This window comes from Halichoeres trimaculatus, unplaced genomic scaffold, assembly GCF_033239565.1.
Source record: "Halichoeres trimaculatus isolate MK-OKI-2021-1 unplaced genomic scaffold, fHalTri1.1 fHalTri1_scaffold_7, whole genome shotgun sequence".
In the NCBI taxonomy this organism is placed as follows: domain Eukaryota; kingdom Metazoa; phylum Chordata; class Actinopteri; order Labriformes; family Labridae; genus Halichoeres; species Halichoeres trimaculatus.
Genome location: NW_027437185.1, coordinates 12927849 through 12954099, shown reverse-complemented (window position 1 = coordinate 12954099; position 26251 = coordinate 12927849). Strand labels below are relative to the sequence as shown.

Here is a 26251-nt window from a genome sequence, read left to right as displayed (position 1 = left end):
ACATTGACAGAAAATGACATGACCAAAATAGTTCAGCACACTGTTTATTCATCTTTAATTCCATAACCTTTAGTTACTGGTTATGAAGATGCATTTTAGGGCCTTCTTGCAGACAAAAAGGGCATTATCTGCTGTTAAAATTAATGATTAAGAGTAGTAAATTAAATATCCTGTGAGCTGTGGTTTACTTCTTCCAGGCCTCAGCCTAGACCAGATTAGTACCAGATTAGAAGAAAGCAATAAAGGAAAAAAAACACCAGATCTTTTTTCATGTGTCAGTTTGTCTAACATATATCACACTGGTAACAATGGAGGAGCTCTTGCAGAGTCATGAAGTGAATGAGTTTGTGAACAGGTTGGCTCACCTGTCACAGACATAGCCTGAGGCCCGATGGTAGAAGGTGAAGACGGCAGAGTAATGGAAGGCCCCGAGGCCAAGAGCATTATCTTCTCCTGACTCTGACTGACACTCATTAGGCTGCACAGTGGAGAGAGGAGGCTGAAAGCTTATTAAGCCAACTGCTCAAAAGGCCCTTAATTGAATCCAAGTAATTATAGAGACCTTGGCCATTGTGATATTTTTATTCATCCTGCGGCAAACTCAATCTCCCTTGCATTTGGAACACTATTAATGTTGTCTGCACCAATGTGTGTGAGATCCACACACAGGACTATCACCTTAATATGGACTACCTCTCACACATACACAGACACAGCAGCAGTCCCTGCAGACATGTCCTGTCACTAAGACCCCTGCTGCACTTTTAGTCTGTTCTCTGCTTCATTAGAATCTGAGGGATAATAACATTAATTGCAAAGACAGTTTAGTTCCTTTGAAAATAGATTACAGGTGTAATTGTTTTACCTGAATAACCCGTAGGCACGAGGAATTAATTAGACCTTGTGTCCCAAGTCCTAATGTAGCTCATCTCTTTCATTGGCCTGGTGCACACACTCTCTAGACACACAAAGCACTTGGAGACACACAATTGACACTGACACAAATGGGAAGGCAAAGTCACACTTGAAGAAACACACCCTCTAAAAGAAGGATGGAGGTGACAGTGTGGGGATGTTAGCTGGTCATTAGATGTGGGTTAAGTCAAAAGTTAAAATCCAAAAGCAGTTTAATCCAGACACCCTGTGGCAGAGCGACTTTACTGGAGCTAATTTAGGAGAAAATGTTGCAATGTGTACATGTGTTAGCATACTGTGGGTGAGTTATGTCAGTGGGGGCATTAGCTGGGTTATGTGCACTACCATTATAATTGGCTACGGCAGCACCATTATTTTACTGTTCAGTGTGTTGGTTTGAAGCGGCTCTGCCCACTAACCCGTCGTCACTTCAATCAGGAGCATGTTGTGCATGATGGCAGACATGAATGAGCTTGTGAGAGTTTCATTGCTCTTTGAAACAAGCTAGATATTTTGAAATAAAAGATTTATACTCTTTTTCTTACAACATACTTCTGCTGCCAACTAATGATGAAAAGCACAAGAGGAGATTCATGCGATGCCGTTTATTTATATTTTTATTCTAAGCAACGCTCGCAAGTGTGAATTTCAAGCTGCTTTTTGCTTATTAAAGCCACAAGATAGCAAGGTGTGAAGAATTTCTACCTCCCTTTTCACATATTGGCTTGTTTAAGCTTGTCCTCTTGCCTGCCAAGTAGAAATAAACAGAGATTTTCTGTTTTGTAAGATATATTTCAAAGAATGCTCTCAGGTTTTGTGCTGAGATGGGGCTGTGGTGCTGGTGGAGCATGGTGACTGACAACAGTAATCTTAGCAGCTGGCAAGGCCTGGAGGAGCCCCAGTCACCGTGAGATCTGTCTGGTTTCTCTGGGACTTCCAAAATGCCTCGATCCTGCCTTCTTTTTACTGAAGCTGCAGTATTACTCTGTGCTGCTAAGACAGACGAGAGGGAGAGATGCAAAGAGGGTTTTCTTCTTTCTTGCATCAGCAGCTGTAACTTGACATGGCCACCTCCTCTTTGGGCATGCTTCTCCTCCCTCCCTTTTCCTTCCTTAGTTCTCCTACTCCCCAGCCCTCCCGCCCCCATCTCTCACACTCTACCACCCATCCTCGAGGCTGACCTGAACGCCGCTTTCTGTCCCTGTGTTACATCAGACTTGGAGAGGCGCTATACAGTAATTAACATCAGAAGGACCTGCCTGCTCATCTGCCCGCAAGCCTGCCAGTCGGCGTGCTCGCTGGCCTGCCTTGCACGCCTGTCCGCCTGCTTCTGTTCTGCCAACTGCCATGCCCTATTCATGTCCTGTTCATCTGCTTTTGAATAAAAGGATGCTTTCCTCGGGACATCCATCCCTTTGCTGGCCTTTATTTTTTGTGGTGAGGCACAGGAGTGAGGATTAGCATTAAACGGAATGGACTGCAGAGGTAGATTCAGCAGCAATGCTTGAATGCATACCTTAGCCCTGCCAAGCTGCTTTTTGCTCTGTTTGGTAGAGATTTTAGTGCAGGGACAATTTGTGCTGCACACAGACACCTCACTCTTTTTTTCTCTTTTTCATTACAAACCTTTTTGAACTCTCTTTTTGTTCTCATCCTCCTCTGATGTCTCCCTCCCTTTGTCTTTCTCCCTCGTCCTTTATCAAGCTCACTTGTCACAGCCCAGTCAAGTTCAATCAATTAACCAATTAGTCAATATATTTTTTCCCCTCCCTTTATCCAAGGCAGAGGAAGATGAAGGAGACAGAAGATAAAAAGGAAAAAGTCAAGTCTTGACATTTATTAGCATGATATTTGACATTTTGCAAGAGCAGGTCTTAAAAGTAGGATTTTGATGAAACAGAAATGAGACCAAATAACTCGGGACTGCTTTCTCGCTGAGGCTGCACTGTGCTTTTAGCTAGTGGAAATTTATTTGTTTGTACAAGCTGCACCAATAGTGCTAACGAACCAATGCCAATGTACAAGTGTGCAGTTCACCCTGTCTTTTACCCCTGTCTAAATTAATAGCATGAGGAAGTAGTTAAGATATGCTACCATTAAGTATTACAACAACATTTTTACCTTTCGCCAAAGTGGTTGTTTTTGGGAGAGTTTGTTTGTCTGTGAACAACAAAACTCAAAAACTAACAAACAGATCTTGATAAAATTTTCAGGAAATGTTCAAAATAGGAAAAGGAAGAAGTGGTTGAATTTTGGAGGTGAAGTGGATCACCGTCTGGATCCAGGACTTTTTTAAAGGATTCTTTATCATTGTGAGATAGGGCCATTTTCACCACATGTGCATATAACTCCTCGATAAACGGTTGGATTGCTTTGCAAAACAATACAAAACAAGGTCACTATAATCTCTGATGGATGTAAAAGTACGATCCAGATCCTGGCAATATTCTAGATACTAAGATCCGAAATATGAAATATGTACTGGGTCATCACCACAGAAAGTCCAAGTGAAGGCTTGTGAAAGTGGTATTTTGTACAGATAAGTGGTCATAAACCTAAAGTACTTGTTCTATGATAAATCTAAACTTTAATTACTGACTGTGTTAAATAACAGTATTCATTTGTGACCATAAGACGGGCACAGTGAGAACTAGAATTTAACCCACCTCATGTTGGATGTTTTGCCCTTAAGTGCAAGTGCTCATTGTGGTGCTTGATAAAAAGTCAGGTGAGTCACCAATTGATGAGTATACCTGCTGTGGGCAGTCATTATTTTTGGACTATCAGATGTGTCCGATGGATCAAACTGGTAGCTCTGCCAAAAGGTATTATATGAAACATTTCCTCAGATCCACATAATGAAGTGGGCAAAGAAAGGACAGCATCAGTAGAAACAGAAGCCACTCACAGATCGCCGCTTTCCACCTACTTATCTGTGCGACAGTACTTGTGATATATGCCGGCTGGCCTCTGGGTGGGCATGGTGTCGCCATAATGGAGTGGTAAAGCTGCAGGCATTATAGATTGAGAGCGAGCATCCTCGTCCATGAATCTGCCCCTAACTGTTCTTCTACCTTTGTGGCCGTAACGATCGGCTGGCTCCCCTCTGTCACCGTATTTCCTCCATCTTAGTTTAGAAGCAGATATATCTCTCCATAAAGGCCAGCACAAAGGGGGCTGGAGAGCCTCGCCTTCTGTGCTACACAAAAGACTCAGGCCTGGTGGTTGATAAAGGCTCACAGAGAAGAGGGGAGCTGATGGCCAGGGGACTGTTGCAAAGACCTATTCTCTTCACACACAAAACACGCTCTCACTCAAGACACTATCTTTGTGTCGTGGTGCTGTTTGTGAATGCGTGCATGCCCCTGCCCCCCTTAACTTCTCTCATCCACCTCTCTGTCTCTTCCCTTTCACACACATGCTAACACATACTCTTTTTTCTTGTTAGAAGATGCTAATATAGCACATGACAAAGCCCCAGTCGACAGCTCTCAGACAAAACACTTCCCTTCTAAAGCAGTTCATCTTTATGCAGAGCCTATCCAAAGGATTGCCAAAGCAAGGTCTGTTGAAAAGCAGGATTTTTACCTGTGCTCAGTCATTCCTGACGTCTATTCAGTCTTACTTCATTAGTACAGCCGCTGATCACGCTGATGTTTGACAACATCAGGTTTGTTATTAATTGCTCCCTCTGATACTGAATAAATAATCCTGTCTGCCTCCACAAATCTTCAGTTTGAGATTTAACAATATTACTTGTGTGCGGTTTTTGTCTGCAGAGAAATGGGTGCGAGGCAGAGCGATCGACCGTGGCGAGGTCGACATTGGAACACAGCAGAGCCAGGCAATCCCACCGGGACTCTTTTGGAGGTTTCATATGACTGTGCATCATCCGACCTACATCAAGTTCAACCTTTCTCTTTCACACAATGCTCTGCTGGGGGTCTATGGACGGAGGAACATACCGCCCACACACACTCAGGTAGGGGAGGCCTCTGTTGAAACAAGCTGTTTGCCCAGATGGGGATTTCAACCAAAGTTGTGTGTTAACACATTCTGGTTCACATTTTATCTCTGTTCTTTTAAGAGAGTTCTCTGAAAGTTTTTATCCCCTCATCCTTTCTTCTTCTTTTTTTTTTTTTAAGAAAACCTTTTGTTTTGTGTCACATGACTGGATATTTTAGACTCTTAAATCTCAAGCAGTACGCTATCAGCCTAGGGAATTTGAGTTTTCTCTGTTCTCTTCTATGATTGGCTGTTGTTTTTCTTATCAGATTGCCTTCAGTGTTATCCATCACTGCAAATCACTTTTCTTATTCAAAGGATTTTGTTTCAATGGTTTATAACCATTCACTTTAGTACATGGTTACGTTCTTTTCTAAAATGAGAACGCTCCAGAGAAACTGCAAAATGATTATCAAAGCACATGTCTACATGTACAACAATGATTTTTTACATTGCATGTGTCATAAGACTTCAGTTCTGTGTAGAGGTGATCCAGTTTTCTTCATTTTGAAGCCAGGTATGCTGCCCGTATGCAGCTGTGTTAAAACGTAATAATAGTTTTTGTGGTTCAGACACTTCCTCCAGGAAGCTCTTAACAAATCAGTGGAAGCACTGTATGTCTTCACAGAGCTGACAGCTGTGCTCTCAATCTAAAAGATACAGATTTGTCTCCAACGCCGAGTCCCACGTGGATGTGACACCTTTCGTTTCACCACCTCAAGCAATAGGAAAACAGTGTGTGAAACCGCAAACAGACTCCTCACAGCCACAGGTCTTTCATCTTCGACAAATTAAGCATTCATGTTTGGCAGGGCCATGAAACAAACTTCCTACCACCTCTAACCTAATCTGTGATCACACATTTTGGAAGCCAGTCTAGCAAATCAAGCAACCATGATGTCAGTAAAATATAGATGGTGCAGCTCAAAACATTAGAATGTCCTGGAAAAGTGACGGTACAATTGCATTTCAAAACACATAAAAGATTCAGTATGCACAGTACGGCTGCAGGTTTCATGCAAAAATGAGAATCACATTTCTTTTTTTTTGCTTGAGTTAAGATCACACATTTCTGCCACATTTTTTTTCACAAACATGTTTATTGCTCTGATGAACTTTAAGAAAAAAAAATAACCCTCAAATGGACATTCATGGGGATGGGTATTGATACGGTTTTATTGATACCAATGCCTGTATCAAGTCCACTTATCGATCTGATTCTTTATTGATGCCCTTATCAATTCCTTCTGTGAATATTATGCGTACAGCTTGACAGGTTTTCTGTCAGCAACATTTATTTAAGTTTATAAGTACAGAAATGAGAAATTGGTCAGTGGATCTGGATATCTCTGGATGTAAATAAATAAGAACAAGTAAAAATTGTGCGTCACTTGGAGCCTATGTTTTGTTTTGTTACGTGTTACTGACTGGACTAGGCCATCTAATGTCATGAAGTGGTTAAAGCGCTGAGCCGTAGTTATGAAGTCAGCCATAAACCTGCTCATAACTTTTCTTCGATCCTCCTGTACGGCAGTGTTAGCATTTTGACATTTAGAGGTTCCAGTAAAGAGTTATTATATGTTACTTTAGTAAAAGTTGAAATTCAGTTTTAAAACAAAAATTATTGATGTATTTAAAACGCTAGCATATGCATGCAATTTCCCGTACGCATAAGCATCTAGCTAGCGTTTTGTTTTCTAAATTGTTTTTGGTACATTTGGAGTTTTATTACATGTTGAATGTACTGAATAAGAATCTGGTGTGAGAGAGTTATGTACATTTCTTTGTGTGTTTAGTTCTTAAGTAAAGGCAGAAAATCCTGAATCCAAGTTTTCTGCTTTTCATCTGCCAAGCTAAGATAGCTGGGGCAGAATATTGGCTGTAAGGTCCGACAGCTCCAACGTAATGTAAAGACAAGAAAATCATTAAGCACAAAGGCTAATGATGTCAATGAAATGGAACATATCTTATCTATTCTTAAAAGGAACTGGTTTTCGATACTCATCCCTGGTCAATAAAGTAAAGAGAGCAGCACTCGCTCTTTCTCACTTGACTGCAACCAGCAGGAGCAGCCTCACGTGTTTTAAAGACGCTTTACCATGGATTGAAGGAGAAGGAAGCAGCAGTGTTGTGTTTGGGCGGCATTTGTTTACAATGCAGCCCATGAAATAGAGTGCTACCAATTGTCCGTGTTAAGAAATAAGATCGCATACATCTGTGAATCGAGATCACAATCTTATAACGGTTAATCGTGCAGCCCAAACACAGAGTGAAATATTTCAAGCTATTATTCTTTCAATACCAAATTTAGTTTATCTTGTGAAAGGATGTTGTGTTGACAGGGCTGTGAGGAGTTTCTAAGTGTTCTTGTAAAATTCTCCCTTCTAGATATATACCTGATCGTAATCCACACTCTAGAATGAGATTATCAGCTCCAATATTACGGGTTACAGGTTGTTTTTAATTGCTACTCCTTAGCTTCCCGATCAGGTCTAGCAGGACCAGATTGATTCACAGCACATCTAGGTCTCTATGACAACACCACGCCGACTTACGAAGTTTAGTAGTGAGAAGAGAGATCTGTGTTTTCCCTTTGCTGGAAACAGTTTCCATGATTCATTTTGTAGTGATAGTAGACACTTGAGCCAAACTGTCAGACAGAAGAAAGCTGAACAAGAGTGCAATGGGGCACAGGCTAATGACTAAAACACAAGCTTAAGGCTAAGCTGTTGGTGATAATGTTCATTCCAACCCACAGTCAGCAGTTATTGTGCAGTGGTCTGTTCAAACTTTCAATAAAATGAAGAGTGAGGTTACGTTAGTTCTGCTTGGTAGATGACTGGCAGGACATAATGAAGATTTTCTAATTTTACACATTACAGATATGTATTAGGGCACCGCAATGCCAGCTACACTAAATATAAACAGCTACTAAACTACTTACAAACTGACAGTGTTGCATGTTGTCACGTTAGCCTACAGATACATCACAGCACCAGGCTGCCGATAGCACTACATATAGCCGACTACTACAGCATTTGCTTGATGTCATGTTTCAAGCAACAACACAAACTCACGCCCCGCTAAGAGTAATTTATGACAGTGTGTGTGAGACTCCAGTCCAGAAGGTGGCGAGGCAATTCAATTAAAACAGATACTCCTCATAGCATCTTTAAAGTTGAATATTGTAAACCAGTGGTGTCACACTCTAATCAGATAATTCACTGGAAACACCTGAAAAGATGAGGGGAAAAAGTGTGGTAGATAAAGATGCTCAAACAACCAAGTTAACCGCAGCCTTGAGAAGGTTGTTGAGCAAAAGACATTTAAGAATTTGAGGGAACTTCACAAGGAGTGGACCAAGGCTGGAGTCAAAGCAGCAAGAGCACCCCTCTCCTGAAGCTGAGTCACCATAAGAAGTGTCTTACCTGGGCCGAGGAGGAAAAGAACTAGGCTGTTGCACATATTCTTAAATAAGCATCAGGAGCATGTCATCAGCTGGTGAGATTATTTCCAAATGCATTTAACGACCTGACTGATTAATTACTTATCTCAACCACGGATAAGTCAGGCTTCTTGTATCATACCAAATAGTGATACTGGATCGTGAACTTGTGTTCTGTGTCTGCTAAAAGTACAGAATAAACTGTTTCCCCATGTGGGCCGACAGCTCCGCATAAACAAGTTACCGAGAGTGTACACAAATCATTCTCACAAGGAAACTTCTGATTCCATTAGCTTGGTGTGAATAAAATGTCTTAGTAACATTTTCCGATCACACACACTCACACACACACACACACACACACAGATGCACTGTCTGCACAGTGTAGAACAACATTTTTCCCTGCGAGAAGCACATACGGGCTTGAATACAACACACACTGAGTCATCTGCTTTTTAACATCACTGAGCCCCTGCTCTCGCCTGCATGAAGAGGTCTAATTAGCTGTTTTTGACACTACTGTGACACACAGCCCTCAGGGGGAATAAGACTCAGAGAGTGCTTGCTAGTTCAAGGAGGTTTTCGTATGGAGAGGGAGGAGAGGGGAGGGGAGATGAGGGTGGTGGAGAAAGTTAAAGAGGGTGAGGGAGACACACAAAGAGATATATACAAATTATATTATAGTCTGCTCTGTTTGAAGATCTAAAAATTGCACCTTAATATTTCTGAAGGAAGGAAAACACCTGAGATAGAACTGAATTTGCATCAGAGACAACCTCCCTCTTTTTTACTTGATTCATTTCTCACTGTTTGCATGTCATAAGAATGCTAGACGCTACCTCCTGTGCTTCATTTATGCACTGTCTTTCTAATATTAACCAATGTGCCGTCACACACCTCTGCATATAGTTTAACTGGTACATTTATGGTGCATTTATGGAGATTGTCTGGAATTCCTGGCATGCTAAACTCAGTTGGATGGCACTGTTGTCTTCTGTGCAGTTCGACTTTGTGAAATTGTTGGATGGGAAGGCGCTGCCCAGGTCTTTGACTGATCCCGTCTCAACTGCCAAAGCTCCCAAAGGCCTGCTGCTGAGCGGCCTCCAGGAAACAGGCTTCATAGAGTACATGGACCCTGGCACATGGCACCTTGCTCTCTACAATGATGGACGCAACCTGGAACAAGTGCTGCTCCACAGCACCACCATAGGTGAGGAGACGTTTTACAGATTCAGTCACACTGGTAGTGTTTTTTTCCCCCTCCTTTATTAAGACATTCAGTGTTGGTACATGTATTTATTCTGTTTTGGCGGGTTTTAAAATTGTAGCATGTGTGCATATCACTGTCAGCATCCCAGGGTCACATCACTCTCTTGTCCTTTCCGCCCTTTCATCTGTTGATATGCAAAAAAACATAAGGACATTGCCAAGAGCAGTTTGAAACTCATTGACATTTGAAGGGAACTTTTCCTGTTATAAGAGTGAGCTTGGCATGGCGAGAGACAGCCGTTCGAAAGGGGAGGACAGCTCCGGTGGTAATGACAGGGCTTGCTAACTGCAGCTCATTGCTATGACACACACGGATGGCAGTGTAAATTGAAGGATGTGAATAATGCAGGAGTACGTGGCTGAATATAGACAAGTGGATAATTACCAGGGCAGTTTCTTCACTCCCACTTTGTCCAGCACTCCTTATGAGAATACAGTGTTGAAATACAAAAAAAATAATGTCAGGGAATGTAGTGCACACTATCCCCATGGTAATTTATATGAAGCACACAGGTAATGTGGCAATTTGAAAAGTGTGCAATCAGATGAACAGATCTAATGAAAGCACTCCATGAAACAGACTCTGCTGGGATTGTGCTCCTCCTGAGTCGTAACCAGCCATGCATTATTTAGTTTATATGTTATTCAGCAAAGGATCAGGAACAGTGCGTTGAGCTTTTGCAGCGCTTCAATGCTAAATATGTGTATCAACAACCTCTCAGAAGCCAAAGTCGTAAGCCAATCATTAAACAGCTCGGTAGTGCAGAAAACATTGCACTGACAACATCTTTTGATCCCCATATTGACACAGGCCTTTATATAATGACTGACAGCATGTGACAGCTAAACACAGATTTTATCTCGGAGCTGTCAAACAACTTTGAGTCGCGTGCTGTCAGTAAAGTCTGGAACATACCAAACCTATTTTGAGCTCACGTGTCATGTTGCTAAAGAGGAAACAGCAATGTTTAAAACGAGTAACTTTTCTTTTCCTCTTCAATGATCAAAACAAATATGGACACAACAGATGGGCTCAGCATTGCAGCCCTTAGTCCAATTAGGTTTTCCAAATGATTCATCAACTGATTCTGCCTGAAAGCTGAAAATGATATTAATGGATCGATGTCAAAGGTCATTTCGGTGCCCATTTGCACGCCTAATGAGGTTTAGGAACAGACTCTGGATTGTTTTGGAGGCAGAAAATCAAAACCATTGAGCGACAGTACAATGAATCTTATTAAAGAGTCATAGTGTGCTGTAGCTCAGAGTGTAGCTTTATGAGCAGACGAGGGGGAAATGAGATGATCTCTGTCGGGAAATTGAGCTTTCCTGCAGCAAATAGTAACTGGATACAACAAAGAAATGAATGGGTCATAAATAAAGGGAAAGGAAAAGACTGACATAAGATGAATAAATACAATGAAATAAAATCAATGCAGTGTGAGTGCGGCAAAGGAATATTCACAAACATAAAGAATAGGAAGGAAAAAGCTTGTTTTCTCAGAAATAGGACCATGGATTTAAACATGTTATGCCATGAGGTATGTGATCACATGTGACAGAAAGCTCTGTCTTAGATAATTACCTTCGTCATCTTTATGATAACAGGGAAAGAACAAAGAAGTGAGCCGGGGCAGAAAAATCAAAGCCACATGTGTCTGGTCAGCTGATACCTGACCTGTATCAGTCAGAAAGCATTAAGTTGCTCTGTCATCCTTTCTCTGAACATCTCACTTCACACACACGTAGCTTAAAGCCGCAAAACTGACGCTAGTGACCACACTTAAATATTACACATACTGATATGAGCATAAAGTGAGCAGCTATGCACATCCATTAAAGTAAATGTAAGACAATGACACATGGACTGTTTTTTTAATAAGTGTAAGGTTGATTAAGATTGAATCCTCCCAAACATTCAGTTTCATTTAATCAGCAGATGCAGCGAAAACCTTTTTCCTTTTCCACTATTAATGGCATTTGCATGTGACCCATAAAAGCTCCAGCTTAATGATTCCTGCCATTTCCTCCACCTCCACCCGCGCCCCATCTTCCCTGTCTTCTTTTAATTCTCCTCAGCCTCTACCCAGGCAGAGTGTCGCTTCCTGCGGGGCTATTAATTATACATAATTGCTATACTTCAGCTTCCATCACACGTCTTCTTGAATATTATATCTTTAACACAATGACCATAAGAGTGTGAGGGAAAGTTTTTGGTGGAAAGCTGTGACTTCATCAAAACAGTGAGAATTTTTTTAAAAAAAGGTGGTTGGCTACTGTGTCGGCTGGATGCTTCTAGTTAGCTCAGCAGCCATTTAATTTTTTCATAAATTCATAAAGCTCAAGGGTCATAAAGCATGGCTGGGACTTTACGGGCTCATAAAGTACAATTGGAATGCTTATTTGACCAATCATATCACTTGGCTGGAAGCACCTATTTTATAATAGCATTTAACTGCAATAACTAATGGCATGAGTGATTTCTAACTGGGAAGGGTTTAGCCACTGGAAAGAGATGAGTACTACACACACGCACGCACACACACACACACACACACACACACACAGAGTGTAAACCATAACAAATAAAGACATGGCTCACCATACATCGCCTGTTAATTGCCCTGAGATTTTTATGGTTGAGACGTTGACCTGGAGGATACGGAGCTTACATCACTGTGAAAGTCCTGCACCTTACTCTCCCGTGAGCGGGCCGACAGATCTCTCCCCTCAGGTGGATTAAAAAGAACTCTGTGACCTTGCAGATGAGTTTTTTGTTCAGTGCATGTGTCAGGTGCCAGATACAATATTGGAATTTGTGTATCTGGGGCTTTTTTCAAGAGAGAAGAGACGGATGTGGAAAAAGATTTGTGAGTCCTCCTGACTGTGTGGGAGAAAAGATGATTGCCACTCCTTCTCTCCATCAGTATGACGATGACAGGTGATGGAGGTGAAAATGACTTTGGTTTCTGTAGTGATGCGCCACTGTGGAGGATAACGCTGTGCTGTCGGCTACTGGCAGGGCCTGTCTCATTAGCATGTGTCACACGCGCCTCAAGGCGGGTGTCACATAATAACTTTGCGTGCATGTGTTTGTAAATGCCTCTGTGTGTGTGTGTGTGTGTGTGTGTGTGTGTGTGTGTGTGTGTGTCTGTGTGTGTGTGCGTGCGTGTGTGAGCAAGCCATGCCACTGAAGGATTTGTCATCCATGCTCCCTGAACAGAGCAAGCCAGGGGACTGCAGTGGTTTGACTCTGGAGTGGATCCCACGTTCAGAGGAGCGAGCAGGACGGCGCAGGGTCAAATAAAGGATGACATCTTTGACACTCATTTTAATTACTCTATCTCGCTCAGATAGAGTTTGGCTGGCACAAGACAGCCAGCAGCACAGTTCAAATCCCCAACTCTGCCAGCCTCTGGGCACCTCTCCTCTCCTCCAGAATCTTCTATCTCGAGTGGAGCTGACAGTGCTCGGCATATAATGCTCCTAAAAGCATAGAAGTGCTCTGCCTCTTTATCTGTCTCTGCCGTGCTGCCTGTGCCCAGAGAATGAGATGTGACATGATGGACATATCAATGGGAGACGAGGAGAACGGTGAAAGGAAGGCAGCTAATTGAAGTCCAATGGAGGAGTATGACGAAACCCATAGCCTACAGAAGGATATGATGAAACCAGCATCCAGATCAGACAAAGCACAAGCAGGAACACGCATTACATTGATCTCCCCATGGCGAGAGTGGAGCTATTTGAGCGACTCTGTGTAGCCCTCCTCTAGCACTGTGTGCACTCACAATGTCAGGTTTTATGTTGTTCAATCTCGTTCCAAACTGCGCCCTTGTAAACAGTTTGTTGATTAAGCCTTGATGTTTGTAAATTTGCGTGCAGTGTGTTTCCAACCTGTAATGCAGTATAATGTGCTTAGTGCTACTGAGTGTAAGTGAGTGCTTGGCCATTCCCCAGAGAGTGATAGCAGCTGGATCAGACTAATCTAATATAGGCCCTGAGTCTGGGGAACCATCCTTTGCTTATCAGATCTCTCATTCAATAACAGAGAGCCATGCCAGCTTATAGAGCGACATGTGGAATATGGATAAGTTCAACTTTTCTCCATCCCTTTTGTGTCTAATTTTTTGAGTGTGTGCTTGCAGACTCAATGGACGGGTGCTCCACGGACTGCAATGGAAACGGAGAGTGTGTGGCGGGACACTGCCACTGCTTCGCTGGATTCTTGGGTCCAGACTGTGCCAAAGGTAAGAGACGCCTGATGAGTAGCACAACTGCAACTACTCCAAACCTCTCCTACTGGCAACATTGCCCAAGATTCAAGAATAAACATTTATTTATGTCTCTCAGTACTCCTTGCAATCCAGCAGAGTCATAAAAACAACCCACCAGCCTCCTCATCAACAGAAATAGACTTCAACCCCACCTCCACAGCCTCGTCCTGTTGCTCCCATTTAGCTGTTTTTTAAGCCTGTGAATCTTTCTACCAACACGTACATTTAAAAAAGCCTTTTAGCAATTCAAAGGACATGACCTGTGCAGATGTTTCAAACATCTGCAGGATCTGTTAAACTAGATTGACAACAACTTCAAAACCCTTGAAAAATCACAGAGTGGGAGTAACCAGACTCAAGAAGTGCATGAAAATATTTCCAGAGAAGCAAATGAGAGCAAACGAGATGACTGGCAGTGATCACATACACATGGTTCAGTGTTTATTATCAAGGCTAGCAGGGAAGAGGCTCCTTTCATGTATGTTTTTATGCAATCTCTGTTTGTCCCATTATTTGTCCAAGGCTAAGCTATGAATGTAACTGCAGGTTTTTACTGAAATTAGTAAGTGTGTTCATGTTTATCATGATGAAAGAATATGTCTTTCATCTCAGCAGTGCTCACTGATGTCTGTTATGAGGCTTTGGACAGAAATACAGTTCAGTGGCACACAGGATTAAGCCGCATCAGGCTCTTTTATGTCTCTTTCTTTTTTCATTTTATTTCATTTCCTCTTGCTCTCTCCATGCCTCCGTTTGTCCTCCTCTGTCTCTTTGTCCGCCTGTGTAAAATTACTGTGTATCTGCCTTATTGTATTCAAACAGCTGATCTGATATCACATCCTATGATTTATTTACGCTTATCATTTATTCATCCCTTCCTCTCATCTTTGCTCATTTGCTTGCTACATTATTCTCTGTTTGAAAAGTTAGACAAGCAAGTTTTGGCAAGATCTGTAAAAAAAAAGTGTAAATGTATTACTGTGGGGTTCAGAGATTCAGATTGAACACAGGATCAAACAAACACATAACACATGCTTCTATGCATGATCACACAGGGCCTTCATTGCAAATTATCCCAGAAAAAAGCTGTTGGTTCAGGATTGTCTTTCTAATCCATTTGAAGTCTGGAGCTGCCGTACCTTCTCCAGCTGCAGTCAGAAACGGGAGGCGGCGAGGTGTAGCTGTCGGTGCGTCATCATCGCACATACTGACTTTATTCTACCTGGCTGTCATTACATTAGCCACACCGCTCTCCATCTCTGCATGGAGATAGCTCTGCTTTCCACTCGCATCCTATAAAACCCTAATGCTCCATTTCCTAATCTTCAGTTTTCACGATTGTTTTCACGGCCTGTTCTGAGCGAGAGAGGTGACGTTGGGGGGATTTTCTACAATTCCTGGGTTGCCGTGGTAGCCAGGCTCAGGTGGTGCTTGAGTAAATTGAAACAGCGTGAGGGATAAACTCGAGTGTGTGTATGTATGCGTATGTGTGCGTGAGTGTGTGAGAGACAGAAAGAGAAGGAGACTGGGGCTGCTTGAGGATTTGCTGAATCCGCGCGCCAGCTGAGATAAGAGAGCGTAGCCCCACTCACGGTAGGTTACTGCGGTCTCCCAGCTAATATACTGCAGCACTCTGTGTGTGAGTGTGTGTGTGTGTGTGTGTGTGTGTGTAGGGGAGTCTTTGCATGTGTGTATAACTGAATATGTGGATGTAATCTTTGTTTGTCGTTTTGCAGATTCGTGCCCTGTTTTGTGCAGCGGTAACGGCATGTATGAGAAAGGAAGGTGTGTGTGCCTGGCGGGGTGGAAGGGCGCCGAGTGTAATGTGGAGGAAGGTCAATGCATTGACCCCACCTGCTCCAACCACGGCTCCTGCATCCAGGGGATCTGCATATGCAGTCCAGCTTACAAAGGAGCCAACTGTGAACAAGGTGAGCAGACACACACTTAATAAAGAAACGCCTGCACCAAAAACAGCTCCACAGCTGAAATGAACCACATTAACCCTCCCATCATGGAAGCCTTGATCAAACCAACTTAAATCAGCAAAGTCAGTTTTAATTCACAGAAACCCACATCACAAATTTATCATTACAAAATACTGATTTGAGCAGCGCCTGATACCATCTGGTCCACTGAGTTACAAACTTAAAGAGAGGGAGTTTGTATGATTCTTTTAGCTCCCTGGGAACAAGCTCTGCCCACATATACACCCAGTTTTCACCTGCAGCAGGCAGATGTTTACAGCAGATCCAGCACCAAACACCAGGCTGACCTCAGTCAGAAACTATCTGGGCGATAAAATGGATCTAAAAGCAGCTTTTGGATTGATGTAGACCAACACAGAACTACAGGGACGGTCTATCCACTGTGTAGTAACGTTGCAGCTTCTTGTCAAAGACTCACACACTGATATGAACGCTTCTGTGAAACGTTGCCTGCTAAATGTCTGTGTCTGTAAATTGAACAGGGGATATCAGAGCTGTTAAATTTCAGATCTTGTCTCAAAATTGGTCTACATAATATGTAGGCTTTTTTTAAATCCTGCTGCAAAAAATCAAGCCATGGCAACAGTGTAAGAAGGGAGAAACATTGACCATTTCACCCTGAATGTAGGCATTATAAGAACGACCCTTTTCATTATAATACAATGTTCTCTTTAAAGCTCCTGTGAGTAACTTTTGAATTGTATTTATTTTGGCACCCCCTGTGGACAAAAATGTGAGATTCTTTGATATTTACCATTTTTGAAATTTTTTGTTTGCTTTTGTAACACTGGACCAAAACGAAAAAGTTAAGTGATTATGACAATGTCTACAGAATACATCAGGAGCCATATTTTCCCATCAAATGCACATCACATGAGTCAGAGAGAAACATTTCATCCTGCGCTGGAGATAATTGGTTACTTTTTTCCAGTCCAGTTTAAAAATAAAGACTGAAATGAAGAACTTGAATTTGAAAAATAATTGATTTTTTGACAAAGGATCTAGATTTTGAAATTGTCAAGCATAAAATTCGGATAAATCGATTTTTCTATATTTTTCTCCAGCCCCTACTGATTTTCCTGACAAATATCTCATCCCAAGCAGACATTGGAAATCTTTTAGGTAGAATGGTACAAATAATTTGTGTAGGTAGCTCATCAACAGGACAGAAATATTTTTTCACCCTGTTAGTGGTCACCTTTGCTTTTTTAGATCATAAAGAAAAATCATGAAACTTTTAGTTTGTCTCACACAGGAGCTGTAAAGGCAGGGTCTGCAGGGTTTTTTGTTATTTAGTTGTCTGTTAGTAAACACAACATTCAAACTGGGCTCCTACTCTTTGGTTCAGTGCCAGCAGCAGCACACACCCACTACCTCAGACCATGACTATGACTATGTACACACACACACTTACCCAGCAACCACCTGCAGCATCATGTTTCTACATGAGAGGTTCAAGAGCCGTGTACCTGACTTGACATGTTATTAAAGCTAATCACTGGTCCTTGACACATACCTGGTTAGTAGAAAGCCAATTTGTGTCATGAAGCTCTTTGCCACGAGCTGCTCTTCAGGTGCTGGAAGTGAGTGAAAGTTGAGCCAAGCTTCACCCTCATTTAGGAAGAAGCTATGACTGTTTGGTGAGTCATTTCACTTTGGTTGTGTTTTTCTTTTTCCGAGCTACATCGACTATCGTAGCCGCTCAGGATAGCTTATTCCACTCACTATCAGCACACAAAGTCACTTGCACACTGGGCGTGGTCTGATTGGCTGAGGTAGCCACTCTCCACCTAGAAATGTCCCAACAATTTAACAACATACAGGCTGAGGTGAGGGTTTGAAGCAGACACAGACGCTGGCACACATGTATGTTTTCATTGTCTCCTGTAGGAGTGATTAAGCCGGATTTTTCTGTAAAAGTTGACATTTTATTTTTTAAGGAGAATCCTACAGACCCTACCTTTAAGTCATTTACAATCAAATGAAATCATTTATAATGTTTTAAAATGAAGTCAAAATGTTGGGTGTTGGTTAATTTTTAAACTCTGAAGTAAACATTTGTCAGAATAATCCCTGAATGAGACCGCCGGCTGCTCTGAACAGCTTATTCAAATCAGTCACACTAAAATATTGTGAAAAGGATCTGAGATTTGCTTGATTTGTAACATCAATGCTTGTTGAATCTCTTTAAAAAAAACACAGTAAATATGTTAGCTGCCAAATACAAACAACCTGCTCTGTTCTTTGAAACTGAGGATTTTCTTTTTCCAAACTTTCCGGGCTAAAAAAAACATGTGGCTGTGTTTTTTTTCTATTTTTCCCATTCCAATAGAGAAACACTCGTTATCTTTGGGACAATGACGCTGAGAGCAGCGGTGGAGGATTTCAAAGATTTGGCCAGTCGTAAAAAAGTGTGTGTGAGTGTGTGAGTGTGTGAGGGGGTTGAAGACAGAAGCTAAATGAGTGTTTTTAAAAGCCACCAGCCTGAGATAAATACAGAGTATTTAGAGCTGTTAATCATGTACAGCTACTTCAGAGCTATCAGAGGGACAATATAAAGCCTAATAATGAGCATAATACCCCTCCTTAATCAACAGAACTCTAAATAGGCTTACCATTCAGCAGGTTTAACTCTTCTCTATCAGTGCAAAGCTTTGTTCATGTGTTACAAAGATCTGTGTTTGTGTGTTGAAAAAAAAAAGTGCGCTGCTTCAAACTTTTCTTTTCCCATGAAGGCTGTCCTCGAACTTTTATTCTCCTGCCCACATGCCGTATTATAGAGTCTCTAAGCAACTGAACCTATTTTTAAAATAATGTTGTTCTTTGTTTTCACTGTATAGTTTGTTATATTCTGTTTTGTCTTACTGTACTATATACACATGTACCTAAAGCTTCTGGTAATGGAAGACGAAACAGCCTGTGGTTGGAATGATGAATAATATGCACAGATCAGGTCGACAAGGCATTGAAGACTTTACAGGAATCAATGTCGAGTCTGAGCAGTATCATCCACTTGCAGCATCCTACGTTTAAAGTGTCCAATAAATTAGCCAAAACAAACAAAGCTGTCACATTTTCCACAATTAAAATGTTACAATTGATCATAACGTGAGAGCACAGCTGTCCTGACGCCTGTCCTGCTGTTGCCTTCAGCGTCTCGGCCTGTGGAGACAAAATCAGGTGTTTGACCTTGAGCTGTGGAGCTGAGCTGAGCTGAGCTGAACTGTGCTTTGGCTTGGCGCTCAGAGCTGTAATTACACACACTAACAAAGTGAAGCAGAGACCACCATGACACACACACACGTATGCACGCACGCACGCACATACTCACAAAGACCAACCCATTTCACCCCTTATCAAAGCCTCAGCTCTAAGTGTCCTATGAAGTGTAATGTTGTGGAACAGATACAGGGATTGTAGCGAGGGTGGTTAACTCCTGGATGGGATGCAAAGAACACTGCTTTCATACTCGGTGAACTGATCATTATAATGAGGCAGGCACCCCCACCCACCCTCAGCACCTCCTCTCTACCGCCCTTTCACTCCCTCCCTTCACCTCTGACTCATCCTTGCTTTTCCATTTGTCCTTTCTCTCCCCCTGCAGTGGACTGTGCAGACCCTCAATGTGGCGGGCACGGCGTGTGCGTGCGCGGGGAGTGTGTGTGCTCGGCGGGCTGGGCAGGAGTGAGCTGTGATGACCCGCTGCCAGCCTGTCAGGAGCAGTGTTCAGGACATGGCACCTATCTCCCTGAGTCAGACACCTGCGCCTGCCAGCCCAACTGGACTGGGCCAGACTGCTACACTGGTAAGACCCCAGGATTATTGTTCACCCACAGGAAAAAACAACCCCAATTGCGACTGCACATCACAAGTTTGCCAGTGTTTCTTGTAGCACGCACGGCCCTGCCAGATACTATTTTCTGGGGATTTGATAGACATGAGAGAGAAATATGGATTGCAGCCACTCTGTGAAATGGGCCTGTGTGTGTGTGAGCGTGAGTGTGTGAGTGTGTGTGTGTGTGTGTGTGTGTGTTTGCATGTGCATTTTTTGCACTCCCTTCATGCTGGTTGTAAATGAGATTTCTCCTCATGACTGTCAGACAGCAGCACTCTCCAGCCCCCAACCCCCTTGCAGTAGCACTTACTTTGCATTTGTACTGTAACAGACACTTCTTCATGCACAAACACACATTTGCACACACTTAAACACAGGCACACATAATATTCCCTTCAGCTAAATGAGGGAAAATAGGAGGCGAGAAAGAGGAAAAGACCTCTATTTTCACTTTGCTGCAAGGCCTTTGAGATGGACTGTGACGCCGGAGAACGCTCAGCTTGGTTTTTTAAAAGCTTGCTGATGTTTTTTACTTTCCCCTTCACCTAAATGCCACATGTTAGTTTGTGTTTTGTTGTTAAGACTTTAACAGATTTACTCCATCTTTAACTGCCTTAGCTCTCCTTTGCACTCGATAAACTTTCTCTGTTTTAGGAGACAGCAGCTCAGCAGCTATGGTGAAGAAGAGAGTGTTCAAAATTATCCTGTATAAGTGAAACGCACGCGCTGAAGTGCCTACAGTATAGAAAGCAGGACTCTGCAGTACACAGTGAGGAAAGTGTCCTTGTCCTTGCAGTGTACCCTGACAGGAAAAGAGCCATAATAGCGCTGACTTTCATCTGTTTCCACCACACTAACTTAACACTGGTGTTGGGACGGATACGTTTTACCATGCACACCAATGATTTGCAGGGAACTGGCAGTAGCTCCTGCTCTCAGGTGCACGCATGCCTTATTATAGTGATATAGCCCGTGATAATGATATACCGTGGCTGAATATCTGAGATATGAGTGGCCTCTTTCTACCTGCCGGGCTTTTAATCAAAAGGACCCAGCAATTCCACGTCCTGGTCTTGTTGAAGCATAGCTAAGCTAATGTAATTCTAATAAAGAGCTGCAAACTCTCCAACTTTAATCCACTTTTACCTCCCTCTCCATGCTATGTATATTTAAATTGAAATAACTTTTTACTGCAGCTGGATAAGTAGTCTTTGTGTGCCTCCAGCACTTTGCTCTCTTTACTGATGGATGAGGCTTTGCTTCTGCAGAGAGAGGGAAACAGAGAGAGAAAGCCGCACAGAGAAATAGACCAAAAAAAAAAAAAAGAGGAGGGAATTTAAAAGTGATGTTGCAATAGTGAGAGGGAGAGGGGACAGAGTATTGCAAAGAGAAAGCTGACAGAGACAAAGATGGAAAGATGAGGAAAAAGAGAGGGTATTAACATACCGACCAAATCTGATCAACATGTCAGAAAAGAATAATAGAACTGAATTGGAGTCCCTGTAGTTTGAATATGCAGCGCAAATACGAATCATTTGGCTGTTATTGTAAGTCTATTCACTCCTCCCCTCCTTCAGGGAGCTCAGCTATTAGAGGTGGGAAAATTGTGTATTGTGAGAAAGTAGACTTTTTAGTCTCTTAGGTTATCCTTTTCTATTGCTTGTTTTTTTTCTCCCACATATATCCAATGGCTCACCCCCAACTCTGATTTCTCTTTTGCTTTTCCCTCTCGCCACGTCCCCTGTGTCTCTTTTACCTTTCTTCCAACATTTAATTCCACCATTTGTTTCCCTCCCTCTCATTCTCTCTTGCTCTCACACTTCCATTTTTTTTTTTCTCACGCATACCCCCACCCACCTGTTTCTGCAGAGCTGTGCCCAGTGCCATGTGGCAGCCATGGTGTTTGCTCAGAGGGCCAGTGCCAGTGTGAGGAGGGTTGGATTGGCGCTGCGTGCGACCAGAGAGCGTGCCATCCTCGCTGCGAAGAACACGGCCAGTGCCATGACGGGACCTGCATCTGCCAGCCTGGCTGGGAGGGAGAGCACTGTAACATTGGTGAGTGTGTGCGCATGTGGGAGTGTTTAATTATTCCTTGTTATATTTTGATCAGGATGATTAATGGGATAAAAAAAGGTGTCGCTGTTGTTGGAATAATTTTCTTTTAACAATTTATCCCTCTCTTTCTAAAATTCTCACTTAATTTCCTGCTGCAGTTACTCATGATTTGGACGTTGTGGTGAAAGGTAATTTATCCTTATTTGGATTTGAATGTCACATTGCGCTCTCTTAACTTATTTACAAATGCAGCCAAACGTGTGTGTATTTCTGAGTGCTCACGTGGGACACACCTTTTCAGATGGCTGCCCAGGGTTGTGCAGTGGGCATGGGCGCTGTACCCTGGAGCAGAGCGGCTGGCGCTGCGTCTGCCAGACTGGATGGAGTGGGCCTGGATGCAGCGTTGTCATGGAAACTGACTGCAGTGATGGAACAGACAACGACGGAGGTGACATTCTAACATCATCTATCATTTTCTATCTCTTTTTCCCTTTTTATCTCTTTCATTCCTGTTTCTGTGCAGATCGTCCATTTCATTCCTCTGCTCCTCCTCCTGTTTCTCCTGCTGAAAATCTGCCTCATTGTTCCTCCCCTTCATCTCCCTGCGCTGTCCCGGTCCTGCTGAGACTCCTGTAGAGTCCTGCTGGTCATTACTATACTGAATATGTATTTCTGTGCAACTGTGTGTGTGTGTGCACAACTTTGTAAGTGCGTGTGTCAGCGTTCATTTTTGCATGCGTGTGTGTGAGTGTGTGTCTGTTTTTCCCCCTATCACAGCTAAATGTCTAATATGCATACCACCTGCCAGGATAAAAGGCACTCAGAGAAATTGTCACAAGTCTAAATACAGCAAACCGTGCAGAAAAGACTCCTTCTTCTTTGGTTATGAGGTGTTTTGGTGACAGGTGAGAGGTGTGCGTGTCTCACTCTCACGGCTGTGTTGTTCTATCCTCAGGTAAAGAGACGAAAAAGGAACATTTCTGAAGCGAGAGTTCTGCTCATTACAATCATTTCCTCGCCATTTCAGGCCCATCTATTGCTGTTTCCAAAAACGTTACAAGTTTGAAGAATATCTCCCTCTCAACTGTGCTCATTCGCTTTGAAACTCCATCAAATATCCATTATGGACTTTTCTGTTAAGCTGGTGCTGTAATCCATCATTGCAAACAAGGCAGGGTCGCTTTTGTTTGGAATAAAAGGTTCTTTTTTTCGTGTGTGGTCTCATGTTTGGTGATGAGTGGCATTTGAATCAGAGCGCGCAGCAGCAGGAAACCTCAAACACATAAATTCTTTTTTTTAGTCCTTTTCAGGTGGTGTGGGGCGGTGATAGCTGCAATGTTACCATTTTCCCCCGCACATTGTTTACCAAAGCTGCATGAGTTACTGAGCCAACACTTCAGGGAGTCTGTCTAGATGGCTGCTCCAAACATGGATTACAGATCCTTACCCTGGATTATAACCTCAGAGACGTCCTATCAAGAGTGTCTTGCAGGCTTTAAAACAGAGGCTTAATACAGGAGTCCGAGCTGGACCGTGGCCCACCAACAGTCAAGGCGCTGATGGGTTTTCTTTTGTGTTGATGGATGTGATCTGTGTTCTGATTGTGAGGTCTTGTTATGTGATGGTTCACCTGTGTTGTGTGAGACAGATGTGCTCTCAGTACATTTACCCATCTTCGAGGAAGTTCAGTGTTAATTTGGTCGCACCTAAAAGAAACCCAGCCTTTTATACACATTTAACTGACCATTAACGCAAAGGTCAGCTCACAGGTGGCATTTTAATTACTCCTTTGACCTTTGTTCAGACCAGCAGTTTCATGAAGACATAGGACCTTTTTTCAAAGACATGAGCCTGAACTGGATTTGAGGTTTGAAATCAAAGATCTAAACATTAAAGCTTTTGGAGCTGCTTCTGGAAACAGTCTGAAAATAAGACTGATGTGTCTCTGATGTGAAACAAAACAAACAAACCAGATGAAGATCGACTATTTATATATAACCACTAAGCGAATGGCGTCGGACAAGTGTCCGTCAAAGTGATTGGCAACACGCTGAGACTCAGCTTTTATGTTTTGTATGAGGAAAGGTTTTTTGATGAGTCATACATTTGATTGTTAAAATAAAGCAGGATGAAATATTCTGTCAGAAAAACATGACTTAAGCATGTACCAGACAAAAGGAGTAAAGAAATAAGAGCTTCTTTTATTGTGCAAAGAAGCCGCCATAATCTAGACCAACTGAAAAATCCTCACAGGTGCTTTCAGGAGATCTTCAAACTGAAGAGGTATTTTTTTCTTTCTTTTTTGGAAACTCTTAGAGGAGAACAATATACCCCTCTGAATACCAGCTCGATAAAACTTGTAAGTCTGGCTGGGAAATTACTTTAACTGGAATATTTCAAATAACCCCTAATAAAACCAAAAATAGTTATGATTTTGATTTTGACTTCTACAAGTGAGAATTTGAATCTAAGAGCTGTAGAAGTCTGTGTTGACAGACATTATTACCTTCAATCAGAACCACGCTACTCATTTCTTCAAATTTAGATGTTTCTGCAGGCTCTGGGTACAGATGAAGTAGAAATGTATACAGCAGCATTAGACATCACCAAACAGCAGACAAACCATCAACCTCATAAAACATAAAGGGAATCTCAGTGATGCCTCACATTGAGTTTGGAGAAGCATCAAAGCCCAAAGAAGACTGTTGCCATAGCGACAACATCTAGCTTATTTAGAAACAAGCAAAGAGGCGGTGTTTGGGCCTAAGCTTAGCTACCTGGCAGTCACATAGCGGAAAGCAAGATACTTGTGTATGTCCCCGTAATCAATGTAGGAGCCATGTAAGGAGAAAAACTTGGAGGGGACAACTGATGTGTCTTAGATTTCTGTTAAAAATCACACTTTTATTTTTATTTCTGCAACTCAATCACAGTTTGAGAAAGTACATTGGATGCTATTGAACCTGGCCTGCAGCGAGGATAGAGCAGTAGTCTGGGAGGAAGTAGATGTATAAATAAAAGTGTCATCAGCATATCGATGAACCTGAGAATCACCTGTGGCAAGGGCAATGTTATTGACATTAATAGTTAAAGGTGTAGGACCCAATCAGTCCCTGTGGGACTCTAATAGATCAGGACAGGTGATCTGAAAGGAGCGCCTCCCATCCTCACTGACTGTAGCAGCTTGGTAGGTCTTTCAAGAAACTATTTTTTCTGTTTTTTATTTTTATTTTTTTCCATCCTGGCATTATCCTCATTCCACAAACAGCGAAATCTTCCTGATTCCTTCGGAGATACATTGGCGTTTAAAGGCATTAAAACAGTCCAACAGACTGTTCTGTTGGTTGCAGTGTGGGAAGAGTATTGTCCTTTAAAAATAACTAGATCCCTTCATGAATTTATTTTGGGCTTTTTGCTTTTATAGATTGGGCAGCTGAAGAGAGACATGAACTGTGGAGAGTAGGAAGTGGGGAAAGACACGCAGCTGGAGTCAAACCATTGACCATGGCACTGAGGGCTATAACGTCACAACCTGCCAACAATATCCATTAAACCTTTTTGCACTAACATAAGGAACTGGTCCCTTTTGATGCAGTGGACCCCCCTTTACTTCACTTATCAGTGTGTTGGTCTGATATTGTGTTTTTCAACTTCCCGTGGGGGAAGGCTAAGCAGAGTTACTGAGTGTGTGGGTAGAGGGACAAGCTTCTCTCTGTCAAACAAAAAAATGCATTAAAATACATATGGCACTGCTTGGAAAAAGGAATATGCATACTGTATGTTATCAAATTGAATTTTAATACCACATGAATATTGATGCACTTCCTCAAGTGTCAGTGCTGCAGGTATCAAACCATTCAGCTTAGAGATGATTATGCTGGAGAAGACTCACTAACAAAGCCCTGTGGAGACCATTTACACTTCTCTTATCTTTTTATCCCACCTCTCTGCAAAGCCTTTCAAATACCATAATTTTCTGCTACACAATTCGACCATCTCCCTTAATTGGCAGATGTACAGACGGCTCTCATAGGCTTCTCTCGCAGCAATCTTTTTTGTCTCTGAAGATAGACAGAGATGGAAAGATGCTATCACACGTAATCAGAGAATAAAGAGGAACTTTGAAGAGGGAGTTTCAATTATTCTGCCTGGATGAGAGCAAGAAGTATTGTTCTTTCCCCTTGACAAAAAAAACACAGTATTTTCCTCTCGTGAGGCCCAGAAATCACAGGCACATACATATTTATGGGCATTACATACGACAAAACAACATTTTAACTGGGTTTCTTTGTGTGTAACAATTACAACCATGCATTGTGTAATGAGCTACAAACCTGTCTGCTCTTTAGACGACAATGATATTAGAAATTCAATTAATAGTGTGCTTTCAAGTTGAAGTAGTGAATCTTATGGAAATCAACCATTGTACTATGCTACCTTTGTAGGAGGAGGTTATAATAGA

The 26251-nt window shown here is 42.3% G+C and overlaps 1 protein-coding gene across 1 annotated transcript in view; it reads left to right on the top strand.

The window, feature by feature from the left end:
- The window catches only part of tenm1 (teneurin transmembrane protein 1), a 206940-nt gene that overhangs the window by 101326 nt on the left and 79363 nt on the right, over nt 1-26251 (top strand). Inside the window, exons 7-14 of the mRNA XM_074674832.1 lie at nt 4695-4897; nt 9368-9575; nt 13783-13884; nt 15648-15842; nt 19504-19704; nt 21604-21789; nt 21948-21977; nt 22091-22237. Coding sequence (XP_074530933.1) covers nt 4695-4897; nt 9368-9575; nt 13783-13884; nt 15648-15842; nt 19504-19704; nt 21604-21789; nt 21948-21977; nt 22091-22237 — 1272 coding nt within the window. The remainder of the gene's footprint in view (nt 1-4694; nt 4898-9367; nt 9576-13782; nt 13885-15647; nt 15843-19503; nt 19705-21603; nt 21790-21947; nt 21978-22090; nt 22238-26251) is intronic.